This window comes from Pseudophryne corroboree, chromosome 3 (genome assembly GCF_028390025.1).
Source record: "Pseudophryne corroboree isolate aPseCor3 chromosome 3, aPseCor3.hap2, whole genome shotgun sequence".
NCBI lineage: Eukaryota > Metazoa > Chordata > Amphibia > Anura > Myobatrachidae > Pseudophryne > Pseudophryne corroboree.
Window position 1 is genome coordinate 345,235,271 of NC_086446.1, and position 20,506 is coordinate 345,255,776.

The 20,506-nt window shown below is 46.1% G+C and overlaps 1 protein-coding gene across 1 annotated transcript in view; it reads left to right on the forward strand.

Annotated features, from left to right (window-relative positions):
• Positions 1–20,506, forward strand: part of LASP1 (LIM and SH3 protein 1) — a 202,835-nt gene that overhangs the window by 136,708 nt on the left and 45,621 nt on the right. Inside the window, exons 3-5 of the mRNA XM_063959703.1 lie at positions 3,509–3,593; positions 19,311–19,418; positions 20,144–20,297. Coding sequence (XP_063815773.1) covers positions 3,509–3,593; positions 19,311–19,418; positions 20,144–20,297 — 347 coding nt within the window. The remainder of the gene's footprint in view (positions 1–3,508; positions 3,594–19,310; positions 19,419–20,143; positions 20,298–20,506) is intronic.

Genomic DNA, 20,506 nt, shown 5'->3' on the forward strand with positions numbered 1-20,506 from the left:
TTTGGGGCGTACCCCAGATCGACATGATGGCCTCTCGTCTCAACAAGAAGCGTCGGCTGTGTTGTTCCAGGTCGAGGTACCCCTATGCAGTGGCGGTGAACGCCCTAGTGACTCCGTGGGTGTTCCAGTCGGTGTACGTGTTTCCTCCACTTACACTTATTTCAAGAGTTCTCAAACTCATAAGGAGAACAAGAGTTCAGGCAATCCTCATTGCTCCGGACTGGCCAAGAAGGACTTGGTACGCGGATCTACTGCTAGAAGAGCAGAGGCATCTTCTTCTTCGGGAGGACCTGCTGCAGCAGGGGCCGTTCGCCTATCAAGACTTACCACGGCTACGTTTGACGGCATGGAGGTTGAACGCCAGATACTAGCTCGGAAGGGCATTCCGAACAAGGTTATTCCTTCCCTGATACAGGCTAGGAAAGGAGTAATGTCAAAACATTACCATCGTATTTGGAAAAAATGTTTTGATGTGAGTCCAAGAAGTTTCCTGCGGAGGAGTTACAACTGGGACGTTTTCTTCTCTTCCTGCAAGCAGATGTGGATATGGGCCTGAGGTTAGGATCCATAAAGGTCCAATTTCGGCCCTATCCATTTTCTTCCAGAAGTAGTTGGCTGCCCTCCCTGAGGTTCAGACTTTTTTGAAGAGAGTTCTGCACATCCAACCTCCCTTTGTACCGCCTACGGCGCCTTGGGATCTTAACATGGTGTTGCTGTTCCTCCAGTCGGACTGGTTTGAACCTCCTACAGGAGGTTGAGGTCAAGTTTCTCACGTGGAAGGCTGTCACTTTGTTGGCCTTAGCTTCTGCTAGACGTGTGTCGGAGTTGGGGGCTTTGTCATGTAAAAGCCCATACTTGATCTTCCATGAAGACAGAGCTGAGCTTCGGACACGTCAGCAGTTTCTTACGAAGGTTGTGTCGGCATTTCATATCAACCAACCTATTGTGGTGCCAGTTGCGACTGACTCCTCAATTTCATCAAAGTCCTTAGATGTTGTAAGGGCTGTGAAAATCTATGTGAGGAGGACTGCTCGTCACAGAAAATTGGACTCTGTTTGTCCTGTATGATCCCAAGAAAATTGGGTGTCCTGCTTCTAAGCAGATGATCTCTCGCTGGATCAGGTTCACTATCCAGCGTGCGTATTCTACGGTAGGATTGCCGTGACCTTCATCTGTTAAGGCCCACTCTACTCGTAAGGTGTGTTCTTCCTGGGCGGCTGCCCGGGGTGTCTCGGCCTTACAACTCTGCCGAGCAGCTACTTGGTCTGGGTCAAACACGTTCGCAAAGTTCTACAAGTTCGATACTTTGGCCTCTGAGGACCTTAAGTTTGGTCAATTGGTTCTGCAGGAGCCTCTGCGCTCTCCCTCCCATTCTGGGAGCTTTGGTACATCCCCATGGTACTAATATGGACCCCAGTGTCCTCTAGGACGTAAGAGAAAAAAGGATTTTAATTACCTACCGGTAAATCCTTTTCTCGTAGTCCGTAGAGGATGCTGGGCGCCCGCCCAGCTCTTTGTGATCCTGCAGTGGTTATTTAGTTCAGTACTGCTTAGTTCTAGGTTAATTACTGTTTTGTTACTTGGTTAAGTAATCTTGTTCAGCCATTGCTGATGTTTCAAGCTAGTTAGCTTGGTTTGCCTTGTGTGTGAGCTGGTGTGAATCTCGCCACTATCTGTGTAAAATCCTTCTCGAAGATGTCCGTCCCCTCGGGCACAGTTTCTAGACTGAGTCTGGTAGGAGGGGCATAGATGGAGGAGCCAGCCCACACTTTCAAATTCTTAAGTGCCAGTGGCTCCTAGTGGACCCGTCTATACCCCATGGACTACGAGAAAAGGATTTACCGGTAGGTAATTAGAATCCTATTATATATATATTGTGTATAAAGTGCCACGATGCAGCGGCTGCATTATTTTTTTCAAGCCAAGTTAATTGTGCCTCATCTGTGGATAATTATGGGTTTAAAATGAATTCCTGATCCTCCTATTACGTTGCCAACGGGTGAGTGCCGGGCGCACTTTTCTTTTACCCTTGTTTTTAATTGTATCTCATTTACATTAGTATTCCATTATCATGTACGTGTTTGTACTTTACACAAATCTTGAGTTATACGAACGCCTAAATATTGGAGTGGTAGCTCATGGATGTGTGCTGGGATGTTTTATTGTATCTTGTTTATCACCGGGCTTGGACTGGCCCACAGGGTTACAGGGGAAACCACAGGTGGGCCCCACTGCCTGGGGGCCCACCTCCTACTATAAGGATCAGGTTCTAGACTGTGCACCTGAATTATACATTATACATATGTTACCTTGTACTGGACTATGGTGTATTTTCTACAGTGCATTGCTGTTATTAATTTGTTATTAATCTGGTACATTATCATACATGCAGCAGCTGAATTTACTATATATATTTATGAAGGGGCACAGACGTTGCACTCTCTAATGGTTAGTCAAACCAATAAGGTGGCAGGCCACACCCCCTCAGCAGACTGGCCACACCCCTAACATGGGCCCCTACCACTGCATTTCCCCGGTGGGCCCTACATGCCCCAGCCCGACACTGTTTATCACTACCTGTAATGTGTTATATGCTTTCTCATGCCTATTGTGCCCTACACATTAATCGATATGCTGCCGAGGCGCCCGACTGCCGAAACAGAAGACAGGCAACCCGGCTGCGGGGTGGGGGGTGAGTGACGTGGGGAGTAAAGTGTATTCACTCTCCCTGTCACCCGGCCCTATAGCCCTGCATGTTAATATGGACGAGATTGTCCATATTGTCCTTCATGTATAAGCAACCCGGCACCAATGATGAACGAGCGCGGGGCCGCACATCGTTCATCGTTGGTGCCTACATACTGGAAGATATGAACAAGCTCATATCTTTCAGTGAAATCGCCTAATGTGTTTGGCCTATAAGGCTTGTTGCACAATTGTATACAGTATTATTGCTTCAATTAAAGAATAAAAAAAAAAAAAGAATTACTGTGTGTTTAAAGTCGCAGTCCCGCGTCTGTAGTACACTGGGAGTGTTATTTGTCTGCAGTGCAATAAGACACAACATTGAAAGTAAAACACTGTATGCTACACCTCTTGGATCGGCTCCTTTGCGCCATGCACCATATAATTATACACACGCACTCTCCTACACTGGATGCCCTCTAGGGACTGAATACGTATTGTAATGCAGCAATGGAATCCAGTGTTTCCGTTTATTCATCTTCCCCACATGCATGCTGCCGTTGCACCTCTTCTGCCGTTATTCACAATGTAACCACACTCCTAATTAGTGCACAGCATGGTTGTTCTTAGGGAGTATGCGAGCTTAAGTGTATGTAAAATGCCATTTTCCTTTGAGGTTCTGCACACACTGACTAGGTTGAACAGTTATCTGGGACAGAGTGTTTTGATTATTGTATACAATCCATGTTTTAGCTACAGGTGTTCCTTGTGTAACATCAGTATTTGTTCTACTTGTTTAACGGAGTTTCTTTCTTTATACCAGGCATTATCCCAAGCAGTCTTTCACTATGGTAGCCGATACTCCAGAAAATCTCCGCTTGAAGCAGCAAAGTGAGCTTCAGAGCCAGGTAAGGGCTCCGCCATTTTGTGTGACTAACATCCATCCATCCATCCATGCATCCACCCTTCCATCCATCATGGCTAAATCCAGTTGGTTACTTTAAAGGGTTTTTCATTTGGTCAACTTGTTTTTATTCAGGTTATACCCCCTTTTCACAATAGCTGATAGAGCGGTCCAATAATGGTGTTTGCCCAATCTCTACAGCCCTTGCAATCGAGATATAAGCTGAACAGAGTATACTGTTGCATGAAGTCCATACTGTGCTATGATGTGTTAGAGCCACGTCCAAAGTCTACCCTTTCATCCTACTGCAATAGAAATCCATGCAAACTCCTCTAATTCCAGCTGACTTCTTAGTTCATATTTGAAGTAAATGTTGTAAATAGCATACTCCCCTTGTCTCAGGCCCTATATGTAAACTTTCTCTATAAGTAATATATTTGTGATAGGAACTTGTTAAAATGTTTTTAGAAATGATTTTAATGGGAAGACATGTGCAGGATACAACTTGTACAATTGTGACCTGGTTACAGATTGAAGATAGTTCAGCATTACACGCACAAACATGCTTACAGGGACAGGGTGGCAGAAGTTTTGAAAGGACTCTGAATAACTCTCAGATTTAAGTGACTCAAGAGGATGTTCAAGAAATTAGAAGTTTGGGGAAAGAATGCAGAGCATCCGGATGAAAGTAGTTTTTAGTTGATAAGGGCTGTGCCTTGCAGGAGTAAGTTTGTTTAGGTCATTCTATGGGATAAGTAATAGGGTTTTAATAATCGCATTAAAATACACTATCACACTCAGGAGAATTCTATTAGCCGCAGTAAATTGCTACTGCTAATTGTTCCCCGGGGGTAGGCAAAGCAAAATTCCCAAATAAGTGCCCCCTTTTTCGCATTCGCAAAAGTGAAAACACACTGGGATTTTTTTTGCGTGAACATGGGAATTATTTTGCACGGTAAAAATAGGGTGTGGGGGGGGGGTAATTGTATTGCCAGGAAAAAAAATGTGTTGAAAAAATAAAGTAAAAAAAAATAAGATTTTACTCACCGGTAAATCTATTTCTCGTAGTCCGTAGTGGATGCTGGGAACTCCGTAAGGACCATGGGGAATAGCGGCTCCGCAGGAGACTGGGCACAACTAAAGAAAGCTTTAGGACTACCTGGTGTGCACTGGCTCCTCCCACTATGACCCTCCTCCAGACCTCAGTTAGGATACTGTGCCCGGAAGAGCTGACACAATAAGGAAGGATTTTGAATCCCGGGTAAGACTCATACCAGCCACACCAATCACACCGTATAACTCGTGATATTATACCCAGTTAACAGTATGAAATATAACTGAGCCTCACTAACAGATGGCTCATAATAATAACCCTTTAGTTAGGCAATAACTATATACAAGTACTGCAGACAATCCGCACTTGGGATGGGCGCCCAGCATCCACTACGGACTACGAGAAAGAGATTTACCGGTGAGTAAAATCTTATTTTCTCTGACGTCCTAGTGGATGCTGGGAACTCCGTAAGGACCATGGGGATTATACCAAAGCTCCCAAACGGGCGGGAGAGTGCGGATGACTCTGTAGCACCGAATGAGCAAACTCAAGGTCCTCCTCAGCCAGGGTATCAAACTTGTAGATTTTTGCAAAAATGTTTGAACCCGACCAAGTAACAGCTCGGCAAAGTTGTAAAGCCGAGACCCCTCGGGCAGCCGCCCAAGAAGAGCCCACTTTCCTCGTGGAATGGGCTTTTACAGATTTAGGGTGCGGCAGTCCAGCCGCAGAATGTGCAAGTTGAATCGTGCTACAGATCCAGCGAGCAATAGTCTGCTTAGAAGCAGGAGCACCCAGCTTGTTGGGTGCATACAGGATAAATAGCGAGTCAGTTTTCCTGACTCCAGCCGTCCTGGAAACATATATTTTCAGGGCCCTGACTACGTCCAGTAACTTGGAGTCCTCCAAGCCCCACGTAGCCGCAGGCACCACAATAGGTTGGTTCACATGAAAAGCTGATACCACCTTAGGAAGGAATTTTGAACGAGTCCTCAATTTCACCCTATCCATATGAAAATCAGATAAGGGCTTTTGCATGACAAAACCGTCAATTCTGATACACGCCTGGCCGACGCCAAGGCCAACCGCATGACCACTTTCCATGTGAGGTATTTTAGCTCTACGGATTTAAGTGGCTCAACCCAATGCACCTTCAGGAAATCCAACACCACGTTGAGATCTCACGCTGCCACTAGAGGCACAAACGGGGGCTGAATATGCAGCACTCCCTTAACAAAAGTCTGAACTTCAGGCAGTGAAGCCAGTTCTTTTTGGAAGAAAATGTACAGAGCCGAAATCTGGACCTTAACGTAACCCAATTTTAGGCCCGTAGTCACTCCTGACTGTAGGAAGTGCAGAAATCGACCCAGTTGAAATTCCTCCGTTGTGGCCTTCCTGGCCTCACACCAAGCAACATATTTTTGCCATATGCGGTGATAATATTTTGCGATCACATCTTTTCTAGCCTTAATCAGCGTAGGAATGACTTCCTCCGGAATGCCTTTTTCCTTTAGGATCCGGTGTTCAACCGCCATGCCGTCAAACACAGCCGTGGTAAGTCTTGGAACAGGCAGGGCCCCTGCTGCAGCAGGTCCTGTCTGAGCGGCAGAGGCCATGGGTCCTTTGAGATCATTTCTTGAAGTTCTGGGTACCAAGCTCTTCTTGGCCAATCCGGAACCACGAGTATAGTTCTTACTCCTCTCCTTCTTAGTATTCTCCATATCTTGGGTATGAGAGGCAAAGGAAGGAACACATACACCGACTGGTACACCCACGGTGTTACCAGAGCGTCCACAGCTATCGCCTGAGGGTCCCTTGACCTGGCGCAATATCTTTTTAGCTTTATGTTGAGGCGGGACGCAATCATGTCCACCTGTGGCCTTTCCCAATGGTGTACAATCATTTTGAAGACTTCTGGATGAAGCCCCCACTCTCCCGGGTGAAGGTCGTGCCTGCTGAGAAAGGCTGCTTCCCAGTTGTCCACTCCGGGGATGAACACTGCTGACAGTGCTAACACATGATTTTCCGCCCATCGGAAAATCCTTGTGGCTTCTGCCATCACCATCCTGCTTCTTGTGCCGCCCTGCTGGTTTACATGGGCGACCGCCGTGATGTTGTCTGACTGGATCAGCACCGGCTGGTGTTGAAGCAGGGGTCTAGCCTGACTTAGGGCATTATGAATGGCCCATAGTCCCAGAATATTTATGTGTAGGGAAGTCTCCAGACTTGACCATAGTCCTTGGAAGTTTCTTCCCTGTGTGACTGCCCCCCAGCCTCGAAGGCTGGCATCTGTGGTCACCAGGACCCAGTCCTGTATGCCGAATCTGCGGCCCTCTAGAAGATGAGCACTCTGCAGCCACCACAACAGCGACACCCTGGCCCTTGGAGACAGGGTTATCAGCCGATGCATCTGAAGATGCGACCCGGACTACTTGTCCAACAGATCCCACTGGAAGATCCTTGCATGGAACCTACCAAATGGAATTTCTTCGTAAGAAGCTACCATCTTTCCCAGGACTCGCGTGCATTGATGCACCGACACCTGTATTTGTATTAGGAGGTCTCTGACTAGAGATGACAACTCCTTGGCCTTCTCCTCCGGGAGAAACCCTTTTTCCTGTTCTGTGTCCAGAACCATACCCAGGAACAGTAGACGCGTCGTAGGAACCAGCTGCGACTTTGGACTATTCAGAATCCAGCCGTGCTGTTGTAGCACTTCCCGAGATAGTGCTACTCCGACGAACAACTGCTCCCTGGACCTCGCCTTTATAAGGAGATCGTCCAAGTACGGGATAATTATAACTCCCTTTTTTTCGAAGGAGTATCATCATTTCGGCCATTACCTTGGTAAATACCCTCGTTGCCGGGGACAGACCAACGGCAACGTCTGGAATTGGTAATGACAGTCCTGTACCACAATTTTGAGGTACTCCTGGTGAGGAGGGTAAATGGGGACATGCAGGTAAGCATCCTTGATGTCCAGTGATACCATGTAATCCCCTTCGTCCAGGCTTGCAATAACCGCCCTGAGCGATTCCATTTTGAACTTGAACCTTCGTATATAAGTGTTCAAGGATTTCAATTTTAGAATGGGTCTCACCGAACCGTCTGGTTTCGGTACCACAAACATTGTGGAATAGTAACCCCGGCCTTGTTGAAGGAGGGGTACCGTGATTATCACCTGCTGGAAGTACAGCTTGTGAATTGCCGCCAGTACTACCTCTCCTCAAGGGCAGTAGGCAAGGCTGATTTGAGGTAACGGCGAGGGGGAGTCGCCCCGAAACTCCAGCTTGTATCCCTGTGATACTACTTGCAGAACCCAGGGAACCACCTGTGAGCGAGCCCACTGGTCGCTGAAGTTCCCGAGACGCGCCCCCACCGCACCTGGCTCCACCTGTGGAGCCCCAGCGTCATGCGGTGGACTCAGAGGAAGCGGGGGAAGATTTTTGATCCTGGGAACTGGCTGTCTGGTGCAGCTTTTTCCCTCTTCCCTTGTCTCTGTGCAGAAAGGAAGCGCCTTTAACCCGCTTGCTTTTCTGAAGCCGAAAGGACTATACCTTATAATACGGTGCTTTCTTAGACTGTGAGGAAACTTGAGGTAATTTTTTTTTTTCTTCCTTCCCAGCTGTTGCTGTGGATACGAGGTCCCAGAGACCATCCCCAAACAATTCCTCACCCTTATAAGGCAGAATCTCATGTGCCTTTTAAAGTCAGCATCGCCTGTCCACTGCCGGGTCCCTAATACCCTCCTGGCAGAATGGACATTGCATTAATTCTGGATGCCAGCCGGCAAATATCCCTCTGTGCATCCCTCATATATAAGACGACATCTTTAATATGCTCTATGGTTAGCAAATAGTATCCCTGTCCTGACAGGGTAATAGACCACGCTGCAGCAGCACTATCCATGCTGAGGCAATTGCAGGTCTCAGTATAGTACCTGAGTGTGTATATACAGACTTCAGGATAGCCTCCTGCTTTTTATCAGCAGGCTCCTTCAAAGTGGCCGTATCCTAAGACGGCAGTGCCACCTTTTTTGACAAACGTGTGAGCGCCTTATCCACCCTAGGGGATATCTCCCAACGTGACCTATCCTCTGGCGGGAAAGGGTACGCCATCAGTAACTTTATTGAAATTACCAGTTTCTTATTGGGGGACAAGACCAAACAACAAATACTGAATCTAGCGCTCTGTCACTTCCAATCAATATGCTGATGAAGCCGCTGAACCCGGAGGGAGGCGGGGAAACGCGTCAATTACTCATTTAAATTGATATACCACTATCCGGAGGATTCTACAGCTAAACCGTACACTCCAGCAAGGTGCTATTGGAATTCTTCACCATTTTCATATGGTCCCCCAGAGATGACTGCGCGATAAAGGGTTGAAAAGCACCAGCAGCCGGGAGGACATGTCGGGTGAAATTATCCATGCACAGGAGTGGTGAGACCGTATCATATTAATGTCTGGCCAGACACGTTCTTAGAGGGAGCATTGGCTCACGTTTATTACAGGCTGTGGCTATATACAGCACATCTACTTGCACTTGATGTGAGGAATAACTTTATTTCATCATTTTTCCACCAAAATGACTGTCATATAACCTCACAGGAAAGAATATTGTGTGTATCATTCAGCCTGAATAATCAATCAGATTTATTATATTTCAATCACCGCAATAGGTGTTGCCAAGATATATTGAACGGATAGGAGGCAATTTGTTACAATATATGCTACATCTAGTTTATATGTGCAATAATCATTGTAAAAGTGTACTGACCGGCCGGTGGTATAAATTGCATAGTTTGTATAATATATTTTATTCATATATGTGTTTTAATAAATAGATTCTTAATATTTCTAATCTATATGCGCTGCAACATTATTTTCTTTTTTTGCTTATTGGGGGAACCCACGCTTCTTCACACACTTCATTCACTCATCTGATGGGGGAACAAAACACTGTCTGCTTTTTCTCCCCAAACATAAAACCCCTTTTTTTTTGTGGTACCTGGGTTAATGTCAGAAATGTGTAACACATTTTTCATTGTCGAGATCATGCAACTGATGTTCCTAGTGGATTGTGTATATGTCTCAACCTCGTCGACACTGGAGTCAGACTCCGTGTCGACATCTGTGTCTGCCATCTTAGGTAGCGGGCGTTTTTGAGCCCCTGATGGCCTTTGAGACGCCTGGGCAGGCGCGGGCTGAGAAGCCGGCTGTCCCACAGCTGTTACGTCATCTAGCCTTTTATATAAGGAGTTGACACTGTCTGTTAATACCTTCCACCTATCCATCCACTCTGGTGTCGGCCCCACAGGGGGCGACATCACATTTATCGGCATCTGCTCCGCCTCCACATAAGCCTCCTCATCAACCATGTCGACACAGCCGTACCGACACACCGCAGACACACAGGGAATGCTCTGACTGAGGACAGGACCCCACAAAGTCCTTTGGGGAGACAGAGAAGAGAGTATGCCAGCACACACCAGAGCGCTATATAATGCAGGGATTCACACTACCCACAGTGATTTTTCCCTTATAGCTGCTATAATACACATATTTGCGCCCCCCCAGCGCCCTGCACCCATCAGTGACCGGAGTGTGAGGTGTGCATGAGGAGCAATGGCGCACAGCTGCAGTGCTGTGCGCTACCTTGTTGAAGACCGAAGTCTTCTGCCGCCGATTATCCGGACCATCTTCTTGCTTCTGGCTCTGTAAGGGGGACGGCGGCGCGGCTTCGGGACCGGACGATCGAGGTCGGGCCCTGTGTTCGATCCCTCTGGAGCTAATGGTGTCCAGTAGCCTAAGAAGCCCAAGCTAGCTGCAAGCAGGTAGGTTCGCTTCTTCTCCCCTTAGTCCCTCGTAGCAGTGAGTCTGTTGCCAGCAGATCTCACTGAAAATAAAAAACCTAAAATAAACTTTCTTTTTCTAGGAGCTCAGGAGAGCCCCTAGTGTGCATCCAGCTCAGCCGGGCACAAGATTCTAACTGAGGTCTGGAGGAGGGTCATAGTGGGAGGAGCCAGTGCACACCAGGTAGTCCTAAAGCTTTCTTTAGTTGTGCCCAGTCTCCTGCTGAGCCGCTATTCCCCATGGTCCTTACGGAGTTCCCAGCATCCACTAGGACGTCAGAGAAATAATTTTAGGGAACAATTGAATTCCATCCTCAATATTCTTATAAGGTAACATGAGGAAAGCAAACAAGTAGAAGGTAATTTAAAATTTGATTTGGTAGACGAGATAGAACGGCTTTGGTCTTTAAGAGGTTAAATGCTTTTCTTGTTGTCATGGATACAGTGTCCAAGGAAACAGAACAGCATTTAGCTGTTTAGTATTCAGCATCCTCCCTAGCCCCATGCTGGAGCTATAAAAATGAGAGAAAATGATTTCATTTCTCAAGTCACTATGCTTTTATTCCCAGTGGTCCAGGGAGAGTTACCTTTATTTTTCCTATAGGCCAGTTCTTTAAATAATGCCAACACCTCCATTCTTTCCATACTATGGCAGGTTTAAAGGGTTTACACTTACTACCCTACAGTCACTGGACATCCAGATATATTTCCAAAGCACATATGTATGTGTCTATGCTGGACTCCGAAAAATTAAAACTACACCCAATATCTCTATACAGAGGATAATGTTTGCATTTGGCAGGAGGATCTACCACTCTTCTCTATCAGTTGCATCCGATCCCAGACCTGGTGGTCATTCAGGGTGTAGATACACTATACGGACAAAAATATTTGGACGCCTTACCATTACACCAACAGGGACTGTAATAAGATTGTATAATAAAATACATACACTTTAGTACGGAGTTGGTCTCCCTTTTGCAGCTATAACAGCTCCCACTTTTCCTGGAAGGCTTTCCACAAGATTTTGGAGTGTTTCTGTGGGAATTTGTGGCTTTTTTTCTGTAGAGCATTTATAAGGTCAGGCACTGTTGTTGGAAGAGTAGGCCTGACTTGCAGCCTCCATTCCAGTTCATCCCAAAGGTGTTTGATGGGACTCAGGTCAGGGCTCTGTACAGGCCAGTCATGTTCTTCCACACCAAACTCACAAACCATGTCTTTATAGTTCTTGTTTGTGCACTGGTAAACAGTCATGTTGGAATAGAAAAGGGCCTTCCCCAAACTGTTGCCACAAAGTTGGAAGTATAGCATTGTCCAATATGTCTTGGGATGCTGAAGCATTAGGATTGCTCCTCAGTGGAGATAAGGGGCTAGGCCCAAACCCTGGAAAATAGCCCCATACCATTATCCCTCCTTCACCAAAACTTCACAGCTGGCATAATGCAGTCAGGCAGGTTACATTCTCCTAGTGTCTGCCAAACTCAGACTCGCCCATCTGACTGCCAAACTGAGTAGCGTGATTTGTCACTCAACAGAACACGTTTCCACTGCTCCACAGTCCAGTGCTGGTGTGCTTTCCACCGCTTGACGTTGGTGATGTGAGGCTTGCATGCAGCTGCTCGGCCATAGAAACCCATTCTATTAAGCTTCCACCGCACAGTTTTTGTGCTTACATTAATGCCAATGAACGTTTGGAACTCTTCAGCTATGGAATCAGCAGAACATTGGTGACTTTTATGCAGCATGCGTCTTAGCAGTCGTTTCCCCGCGCTGTAATTTTACGTGGTCTTCCACTTCGTGACTCAATTGCTGTTTTTCCTAAATGCTTCCACTTTCTAATAATGTCACTTACAGTTGACAATGAAATATCCAGCAGGGATGAAATACCATGAACAGTCTTATTGCAAAGGTGGCATCCTATCACAGTACTACGCTTGAAGTCAACTGAGCACTTCAGAACGACCCATTTTGTATCTCAAATGTTTGCAAATGGAAACTGCATGGCTAGGTGCTTGATTATACACCCTGGCAATGGGTCTGATTAAAACATCTGAATTCAGTAATTAACAGGTGCGACCAAATACTTTTGTCCATATAATGTATGTCACCTATCAGGCCAGTTGGGGCTTGGAATTGTACAATACATGAGCAACTTTACTGCTAGGCCTGAAGAAGTTCAAGTTCCAAGTGCACATTGTATGGTTCAGATCAGTGGCTCCCAACTTTAGACCTCGGGTATCATTAATGGTGCACATTTTGCTGGTCTCTTCACAGATTCACATACAGCATTTGGATCTTTTGTATTGAGTCTTTTGGGAAAAACTGATCTAGATCCTTGACCAAGATCAGTTTCAGAAATAACATTAGTTACATTATAAATCTCATGTTATCTTCAGTCTTTGGTTCTTTATTGGTGACCAGCTAATTAAAAAAACAAACAAAAAAAACTATTTTTCTCTAACGTCCTAGAGGATGCTGGGACTCCGTAAGGACCATGGGGATAGACGGGCTCCGCAGGAGACATGGGCACTTTAAGAAAGACTTTGGATCTGGGTGTGCACTGGCTCCTCCCTCTATGCCCCTCCTCCAGACCTCAGTTTGATACTGTGCCCAGAGGAGATGGGTGCAGTTCAGGGAGCTCTCCTGAGCTTCCTGACAAAGTATTTTGTTAGGTTTTTTATTTTCAGTGAGCCTGCTGGCAACAGACTCCCTGCATCGAGGGACTGAGGGGAGAGAAGCAGACTTACTTCTGTGAGTTTCAAGGCTCTGCTTCTTAGGCTACTGGACACCATTAGCTCCAGAGGGAGTCAGAACACAGGTCTCACCCTGGAGTTCGTCCCGGAGCCGCGCCGCCGTCCTCCTCACAGAGCCGGAAGATAGAAACCGGGTGAGTAAGAGAAGAAAAGAAGACTTCAGAGGCAGCAGAAGACTTAATGATCTTCACTGAGGTAACGCACAGCAGTGCAGCTGTGCGCCATTGCTCCCACACCCCTCACACGGCAGTCACTGTAAGGGTGCAGGGGGGGGGCGCTCTGAGCAGCAATATAAACCTCATTTCTGGCAAAAGAGATATATATACAGCTAGGCACTGTATATATAAAGAGCCCCCGCCAGTTTTTATTATATTTAAGCGGTACAGAAGCCCACCGCCGAGGGGGCGGGGCTTCTCCCTCAGCACTCACCAGCGCCATTTTCTCCACAGCACAGCTGAGAGGAAGCTCCCCGGACTCTCCCCTGCTTATCCACGGTGAAAGGGGGTTTCAGAGAGGAGGGGGGGGCGGCACATAATTGGCAGCAAATAATAGTATTACAGCGCTACTGGGTAAACACATTGTGTGTTTTTGCTGGGGTATTAGCGCTGGTTGTGTGCTGGCATACTCTGTCTCTCCAAAGGGCCTTGTGGGGGAATTGTCTTCAGATAAGAGGATTCCCTGAGTGTGTGGTGTGTCGGTACGTGTGTGTCGACATGTCTGAGGTAAAAGGCTCTTCTAAGGAGGAGATGGAGCAAATGTGTGTGTGTGTGGTGTCTCCGTCGACAACGCCGACACCTGACTGGGTATGTGGAATTAAGTGCTGAGGTAAATTTATTGCACAAAAAATTAGAGATCAGACAGGGAATCTACCTATGTCTGTCCCTATGTCGCAGGGACCTTCAGAGTCTCAAAACGCCCACTATCCAAAATAATAGACACTGATACCGACACGGAGTCTGACTCCAGTGTCGACTACGATGATGCAAAGTTACAGCCAAAACTGGCAGAAAAGTATTCAATATATGATTATTGTAATAAAAGATGTTTTGCATATCACTGATGACCCATCTGTCCCTGACACGAGGGTACACATGTTTAAGGGGAAGAAAGCTGAGATAACATTTCCCCCCTCTCATGAACCAAATGAATTGTGTGAAAAAGAGCGGGAATCTCCAGACAAGAAACTGCAGTTTCCCAAAATAATTCTCATGGCGTATCCTTTCCCTGCTAGGGCCAGGATACGATGGGAATCCTCCCCTAAGGTGGACAAGGCGTTGACACATTTACCCAAAAGGTAGCGCTGACATACCAATGCTGCTTTCACATCGCAAAACCTGCTTTTGAAACGGTTCTTAAAACGGGTCTGAGCAGTTAAACCCCCTTCACATCGCATGTTGTAACCAGTATATTACTATTTCATTACAGTTTTGGTACCTTTCACACTGAACCCGTTTCACCCATACAAAACAGTGGTTGTCATTTTAAATGTTTATTTCCTGCTTCTGCCTGGTGAGATCACACATGGAGACAGCCTATCACCTTCTGGGGCTTGCAAATACAGTTTCAGACCCTTTCACACTGCACAATTAAACGGGTCTGAAACGGGTAGGACCCTGCTTTTTTACAGTTTAAAAATACCGGTATTTTGTAAACGGTAAATTGAAGGTGACCCTTTCACATCGCAGCTCGAGCCGTTTAGGAAGCCAATAAAAACGGCAAATCACCGGGTACAAGCTGCGGTGTGAAAGGGGTACAAGATACAGCTACCCTCAGGGATCCTGCAGATAGCATGCAGAAAAGTACTTTGAAGTCCATTTACACACATTCTGGTACACTACTCAGACCGGCTATTGTGTCGGCAGGGGTTTATAGCGCTGTAGCAGCGTGGACAGATACCTTATCAGCGGAGATTGAAACCCTAGATAAGGATACCATGTTATTGACCCTAGGATATATAAAAGATGCTGTCTTATATATAAGACATGCTCAAAGAGACATTGGTCTACTGGATTCTAGAGTCAACGCTATGTCGATTTCTGCTAGACGTGTCCTGTGGAACATGCAATGGACAGGTGATGTCGACTAAAAGAGGCATATGGAGGTTTTAACTTACAAGGGTGAGGAATTGGGCGGAGAAGGGCTCTCGGACCTGGTCTCCACAGCTATAACTGGTAAATCTGATCTTTTACCTTATATTCCCTCACAGCTTAAGAAAGCACAACATTATCAAATGCAGTCCTTTCGGTCGCAGAAAAACAAAGTACGAGGAGCGTCCTTTCTTACCAGAGGTAAGGGCGCAGGGCACAGCTAGTTCCCAAGAACAGAAGTCCTCCCCGGCCTCTACTAAATCCACCGCATGACGCAGGGGCTCCGCTAAGGGAGTCCGCCCCAGTGGGAGCACGTCTTCGACTCTTCAGCCACATCTGAGTTCACTCACAGGTGGATCCCTGGGCAATAGAAATTGTTTCTCAGGGTTACAAGCTGGAATTCGAAGAGGTGCCTCCTTGCCGGTTTTCCTTATCGGCCCTACCGGCTTCTCCCCCAGAAAGGGAGATAATATTAAATACAATTCACACATTGTATCTCCAACAGGTGGTGCTCAAGGTTCCCCTCCTTCAACAAGGAAGGGGATTTACTCAACCTTGGCTGTAGTCCCGAAACCGGACGGTTTGGTCAGACCTATTTTAAAATTAAAATCTCTGAACCTATACTTGAAAAGGTTCAAATTCAAGGTGGAATCGCTCAGAGCGATCATCGCCAGCCTGGAAAGGGGGGATTTTATGGTGTATCTAGACATAAAGGCTGCATACCTTCATGTTCCCATTTATCCACCCCATCAGGCGTACCTGAAAATTACGGTACAGTATTGTCATTACCAATTTCAGGGTAATTGGCGAAAATTATGGTGTTCCTACGCAAGCAAGGAGTCACAATTATCCCATACTTGGACGATCTCCTAATAAGGGCGAGATCAAAAGAGCAGTTGTTGAACAGCGTGTCACTTTCACTGAAGGTGTTACAGAAACACGGCTGGATTCTCAATATCCCTATGTCACAGTTGGTTCCTACGACTTGTCTGACCTGGGCATGATTCTGGATACAGACCAGAAAAGGGGTTTTCTTCCGATAGAAAAAGCTCAGGAACTCATGACTCTAGTCAAGAACCTGTTGAAGCCAAAACAAGTGTCAGTGCATCATTGCACTCAAGTCCTGGGAAAAATGGTTGCGACGTACGAAGCCATTCCCTTCGGCAGGTTCCATGCAAGGAGTTTCCAATGGGACCTATTGGACAAATGGTCCGGGTCACATCTGCAAATGCATCAGCGGATCACCCTGTCCCCCAGGGCCAGGGTATCTCTCCTGTGGTGGCTGCAGAGTGCTCACCTGCTAGAGGGCAGCAGGTTCGGCATTCAGGATCGGATCCTGGTGACCACGGACGCGAGCCTCCGAGGTGGGGGAGCAGTCACACAGGGAAGAAATTTCCAAGGCCTTTGGTCAAGTCAAAAGACTGGTCTTCACATCAACATCCTAGAACTAAGGGCCATATACAACGCCCTACGTCAAGCGGAGACCTTACTTCGCGACCGACCAGTTCTGATCCAGTCAGACAACGTCACCGCAGTAGCGGCACAAGGAGCTGAGTGGCGATGGCGGAAGCCACCAGAATTTTTAGCTGGGCGGAGAATCATGTAAGCGCACTGTCAGCAGTGTTCATTCCGGGAGTGGACAACTGGGAAGCAGACTTCCTCACTAGACACGACCTGCATCCGGGAGAGTGAGGACTTCATCAGGAAGTCTTCGCACAGATTACAAGTCGGTGGGGACTGCCCCAAATAGACATGATGGCGTCACGTCGCAACAAAAAGCTACAAAGGTATTGCGCCAGGTCAAGAGATCCTCAGGCGGTAGCTGTAGACGCCCTAGTGACACCGTGGGTGTTCCAGTCGGTCTATGTATTCTCTCCTCTTCCTCTCATACCCAAGGTGTTGAGAATAATAAGAAAAAGAGGAGAGAGAACAATAATCATTGTTCCGGATTGGCCACGAAAGGCCTGTTATCCGGATCTGCAGGAAATGCTCACAGAAGATCCGTGGCCTCTTCCTCTAAGACAGGACCTGTTGCAACAGGGTCCCTGTCTGTTCCAAGACTTACCGCGGCTGCGTTTGACGGCATGGCGGTTGAACGCCGGATCCTAGCGGAAAAAGGTATTCTGGATGAGGTCATTCCTACGCTAATAATGGCTAGGAAGGACGTGACATCTAAACATTATCACCAAATATGGCGAAAATATGTTTCTTGGTGTGGCCAGGAATGCTCCTACGGAAGAATTCCATCTAGGCCGTTTTCTTCACTTCCTACAAACTGGAGTGAATTTGGGCCTAAAATTAGGCTCCATTAAAGTTCAGATTTCGGCCTTTTCCATTTTCTTTCAAAAGGATTTGGCCTCTCTACCTGAAGTACAGACTTTTGTGAAGGGAGTACTGCATATTCAGCCTTCTTTTTTTACCTCCGGTGGCGCCATGGGACCTTAACGTGGTGTTACGTTTCCTTAAGTCACATTGGTTTGAACCACTTAGAACAGTGGAGTTGAAGTATCTCAATTGGAAGGTGGTCATGTTGTTAGCCTTGGCATCGGCTAGGCGAGTTTCGGAATTAGCGGCTTTGTCACATAAAAGCCCCTATCTGGTTTTCCATATGGATAGAGCGGAATTGCGGACCCGTCCTCAATTCCTACCTAAGGTGGTCTCATCCTTTCATATGAACCAACCTATTGTCGTGCCTGTGGCTACACGTGACTTGGAGGATTCCGAGTCCCTTGATGTGGTCAGGGCTTTGAAAATTGACGTGGCCAGAACGACTAGGATCAGAAAAACAGAAGCACTGTTTGTCCTGTATGCAGCCAACAAGGTTGGCGACCCTGCTTCAAAGACTATTGCTCGCTGGATCTGTAACATGATTCAGCAGGCGCATTCTACGGCAGGATTGCCGTTACCAAAATTGATTAAGGCCCATTCCACTAGGAAGGTGGGCTCATCTTGGGCGGCTGCCCGAGGGGTCTCGGCACTACAGCTGTGCCGAGCTGCTACTTGGTCGGGGTCCAACACCTTTGCAAAGTTCTATAAGTTTGATACCCCGGCTGAGGAGGACCTCCTGTTTACTCAATTGGTGCTGCAGAGTCATCCGCACTCTCCTGCCCGTTTGGGAGCTTTGGTATAATCCCCATGGTCCTTACGGAGTCCCAGCATCCTCTAGGACATTAGAGAAAATAAGATTTTAAACCTACCGGTAAATCTTTTTCTCGTAGTCCGTAGAGGATGCTGGGCGTCTGTCCCAAGTGCGGACTTCTTCTGCAAGACTTGTATATAGTTTTGCTTACATAAGGGTTATGTTATAGTCTCATCGGTCTTGGACTGATGCTATGTCGTTTTCATACTGTTAACTGGATAGTTTATCATAAGTTATACGGTGTGATTGGTGTGGCTGGTATGAATCTTGCCCTTGGATTAACAAAAATCCTTTCCTCGTACTGTCCGTCTCCTCTGGGCACAGTTTCTCTAACTGAGGTCTGGAGGAGGGGCATAGAGGGAGGAGCCAGTGCACACCCAGATCCAAAGTCTTTCTTAAAGTGCCCATGTCTCCTGCGGAGCCCGTCTATCCCCATGGTCCTTACGGAGTCCCAGCATCCTCTATGGACTACGAGAAAAAGATTTACCGGTAGGTTTAAAATCTTATTTAAACATATGATTATAGGTCAAGTGCTGGAGTTGATTTTTATGATGTTACAAGGATGGGTGTGAAACGTCATATATGTCCCAGCCTTCATTTTAGAAAAAAAACTAAAATCCTATGAGAACCTAAAACTTCTTAAACAAGAATTGGGGTCCTCACTGCCTGGCTGCAACAACACCTTATATACTCGTGATCCATTATTTTTACTTATGGCAATGATAAATTGTGTCGATACAACTTGTAATGGCTGTATAGGAGGTCATCTGTAATGTAGTTGGGCATTAACTAAGTGTAAAACAAAAATAATATTATTACATTGTCTTTGACCTCAGATTCGTTACAAGGAAGACTTTGAAAAGAATAAAGGCAAGGGATTCAGTGTTGTGGCTGATACTCCTGAGCTGCAGAGAATTAAGAAGACGCAAGATCAGATTAGTAATGTGAGTATTCTGCATCCCTCCGCTAGGTGTTATAGCTTCTTTCTTAATTGCGAATTACCTGTATCCACTGCAAAGCCTGTATTTACCAAAGGATTACTTAGCAGTGATTATACAGACCGGTAGAGTTTTTCTTAAGTGCTGTTGAAAAGTCGACCCTCAAATAGTAGCATTTTCTTTGGGACACACATGAAAGAACCACCGGTTATCACTTTTTCAGAGTAGAAAGTTTTCAGTGCTTGAGGAATGAAACATCCCAGCTGTTTGGCCTTTTATACCTAATATGGCACCTGATTGTATGACTGCGGTTTCATTTCTTTCAGGTACCCCTTTCATATGGCATGCTAATCCCTCTAAATGTTAATTACCTGCCCTGTTTTCTTAACTTTTGTCTGCTGTTTACTCTCCGTGCTCTGAAACTGCATAATACAATATATATATATATATATATATATATATATATATATATATATATATATATATATATATATATAATATGGCCCCTCTCATGTTATAGTGATTTAGGGCCCTCACTGTAGTGTTCTATACGGGGACTGTGGGTATAAGTGTGCCATTGTAAATAAACCATGGAAGACTCTTGTGGTACAAATTTTTACAATCGTACTTTTATTACCCTCAATGATGTGGCAACTGTAAATCTGCTAAAGCCACAATGAGAACTTGTTTGCCTTATATTTGGTCATTTCAAAGATGTTTTCCTCTTGTAGATTAAATATCATGAAGATTTTGAGAAGAGCCGAATGGGCAATCCATCCATTGAAGGAGGGGAACTAGAGCGCAGAAGTTCAGAAGATGGTACCAATTACCGCCGACCACCCTCGGAGAGTATGCCACCCCATCAGCCCATGGCCAGTAGCTCAGGTAAGTGAGGCATTAAAGGTTATATTCAGAGCAGAAACCTATACTATTCAAAGTTTAACAAAACATTGTTCAGCCTATAATAACTAAAAGATTGCACTACATCGCCTCAAAAACCTTTTGATGTGATTTTTTTTTTGTTTTTGTGGACTATCACTGCGAGATGTTTGTATGCAGTGCATCTTACAAAACAACCAGTGACATTATCATGC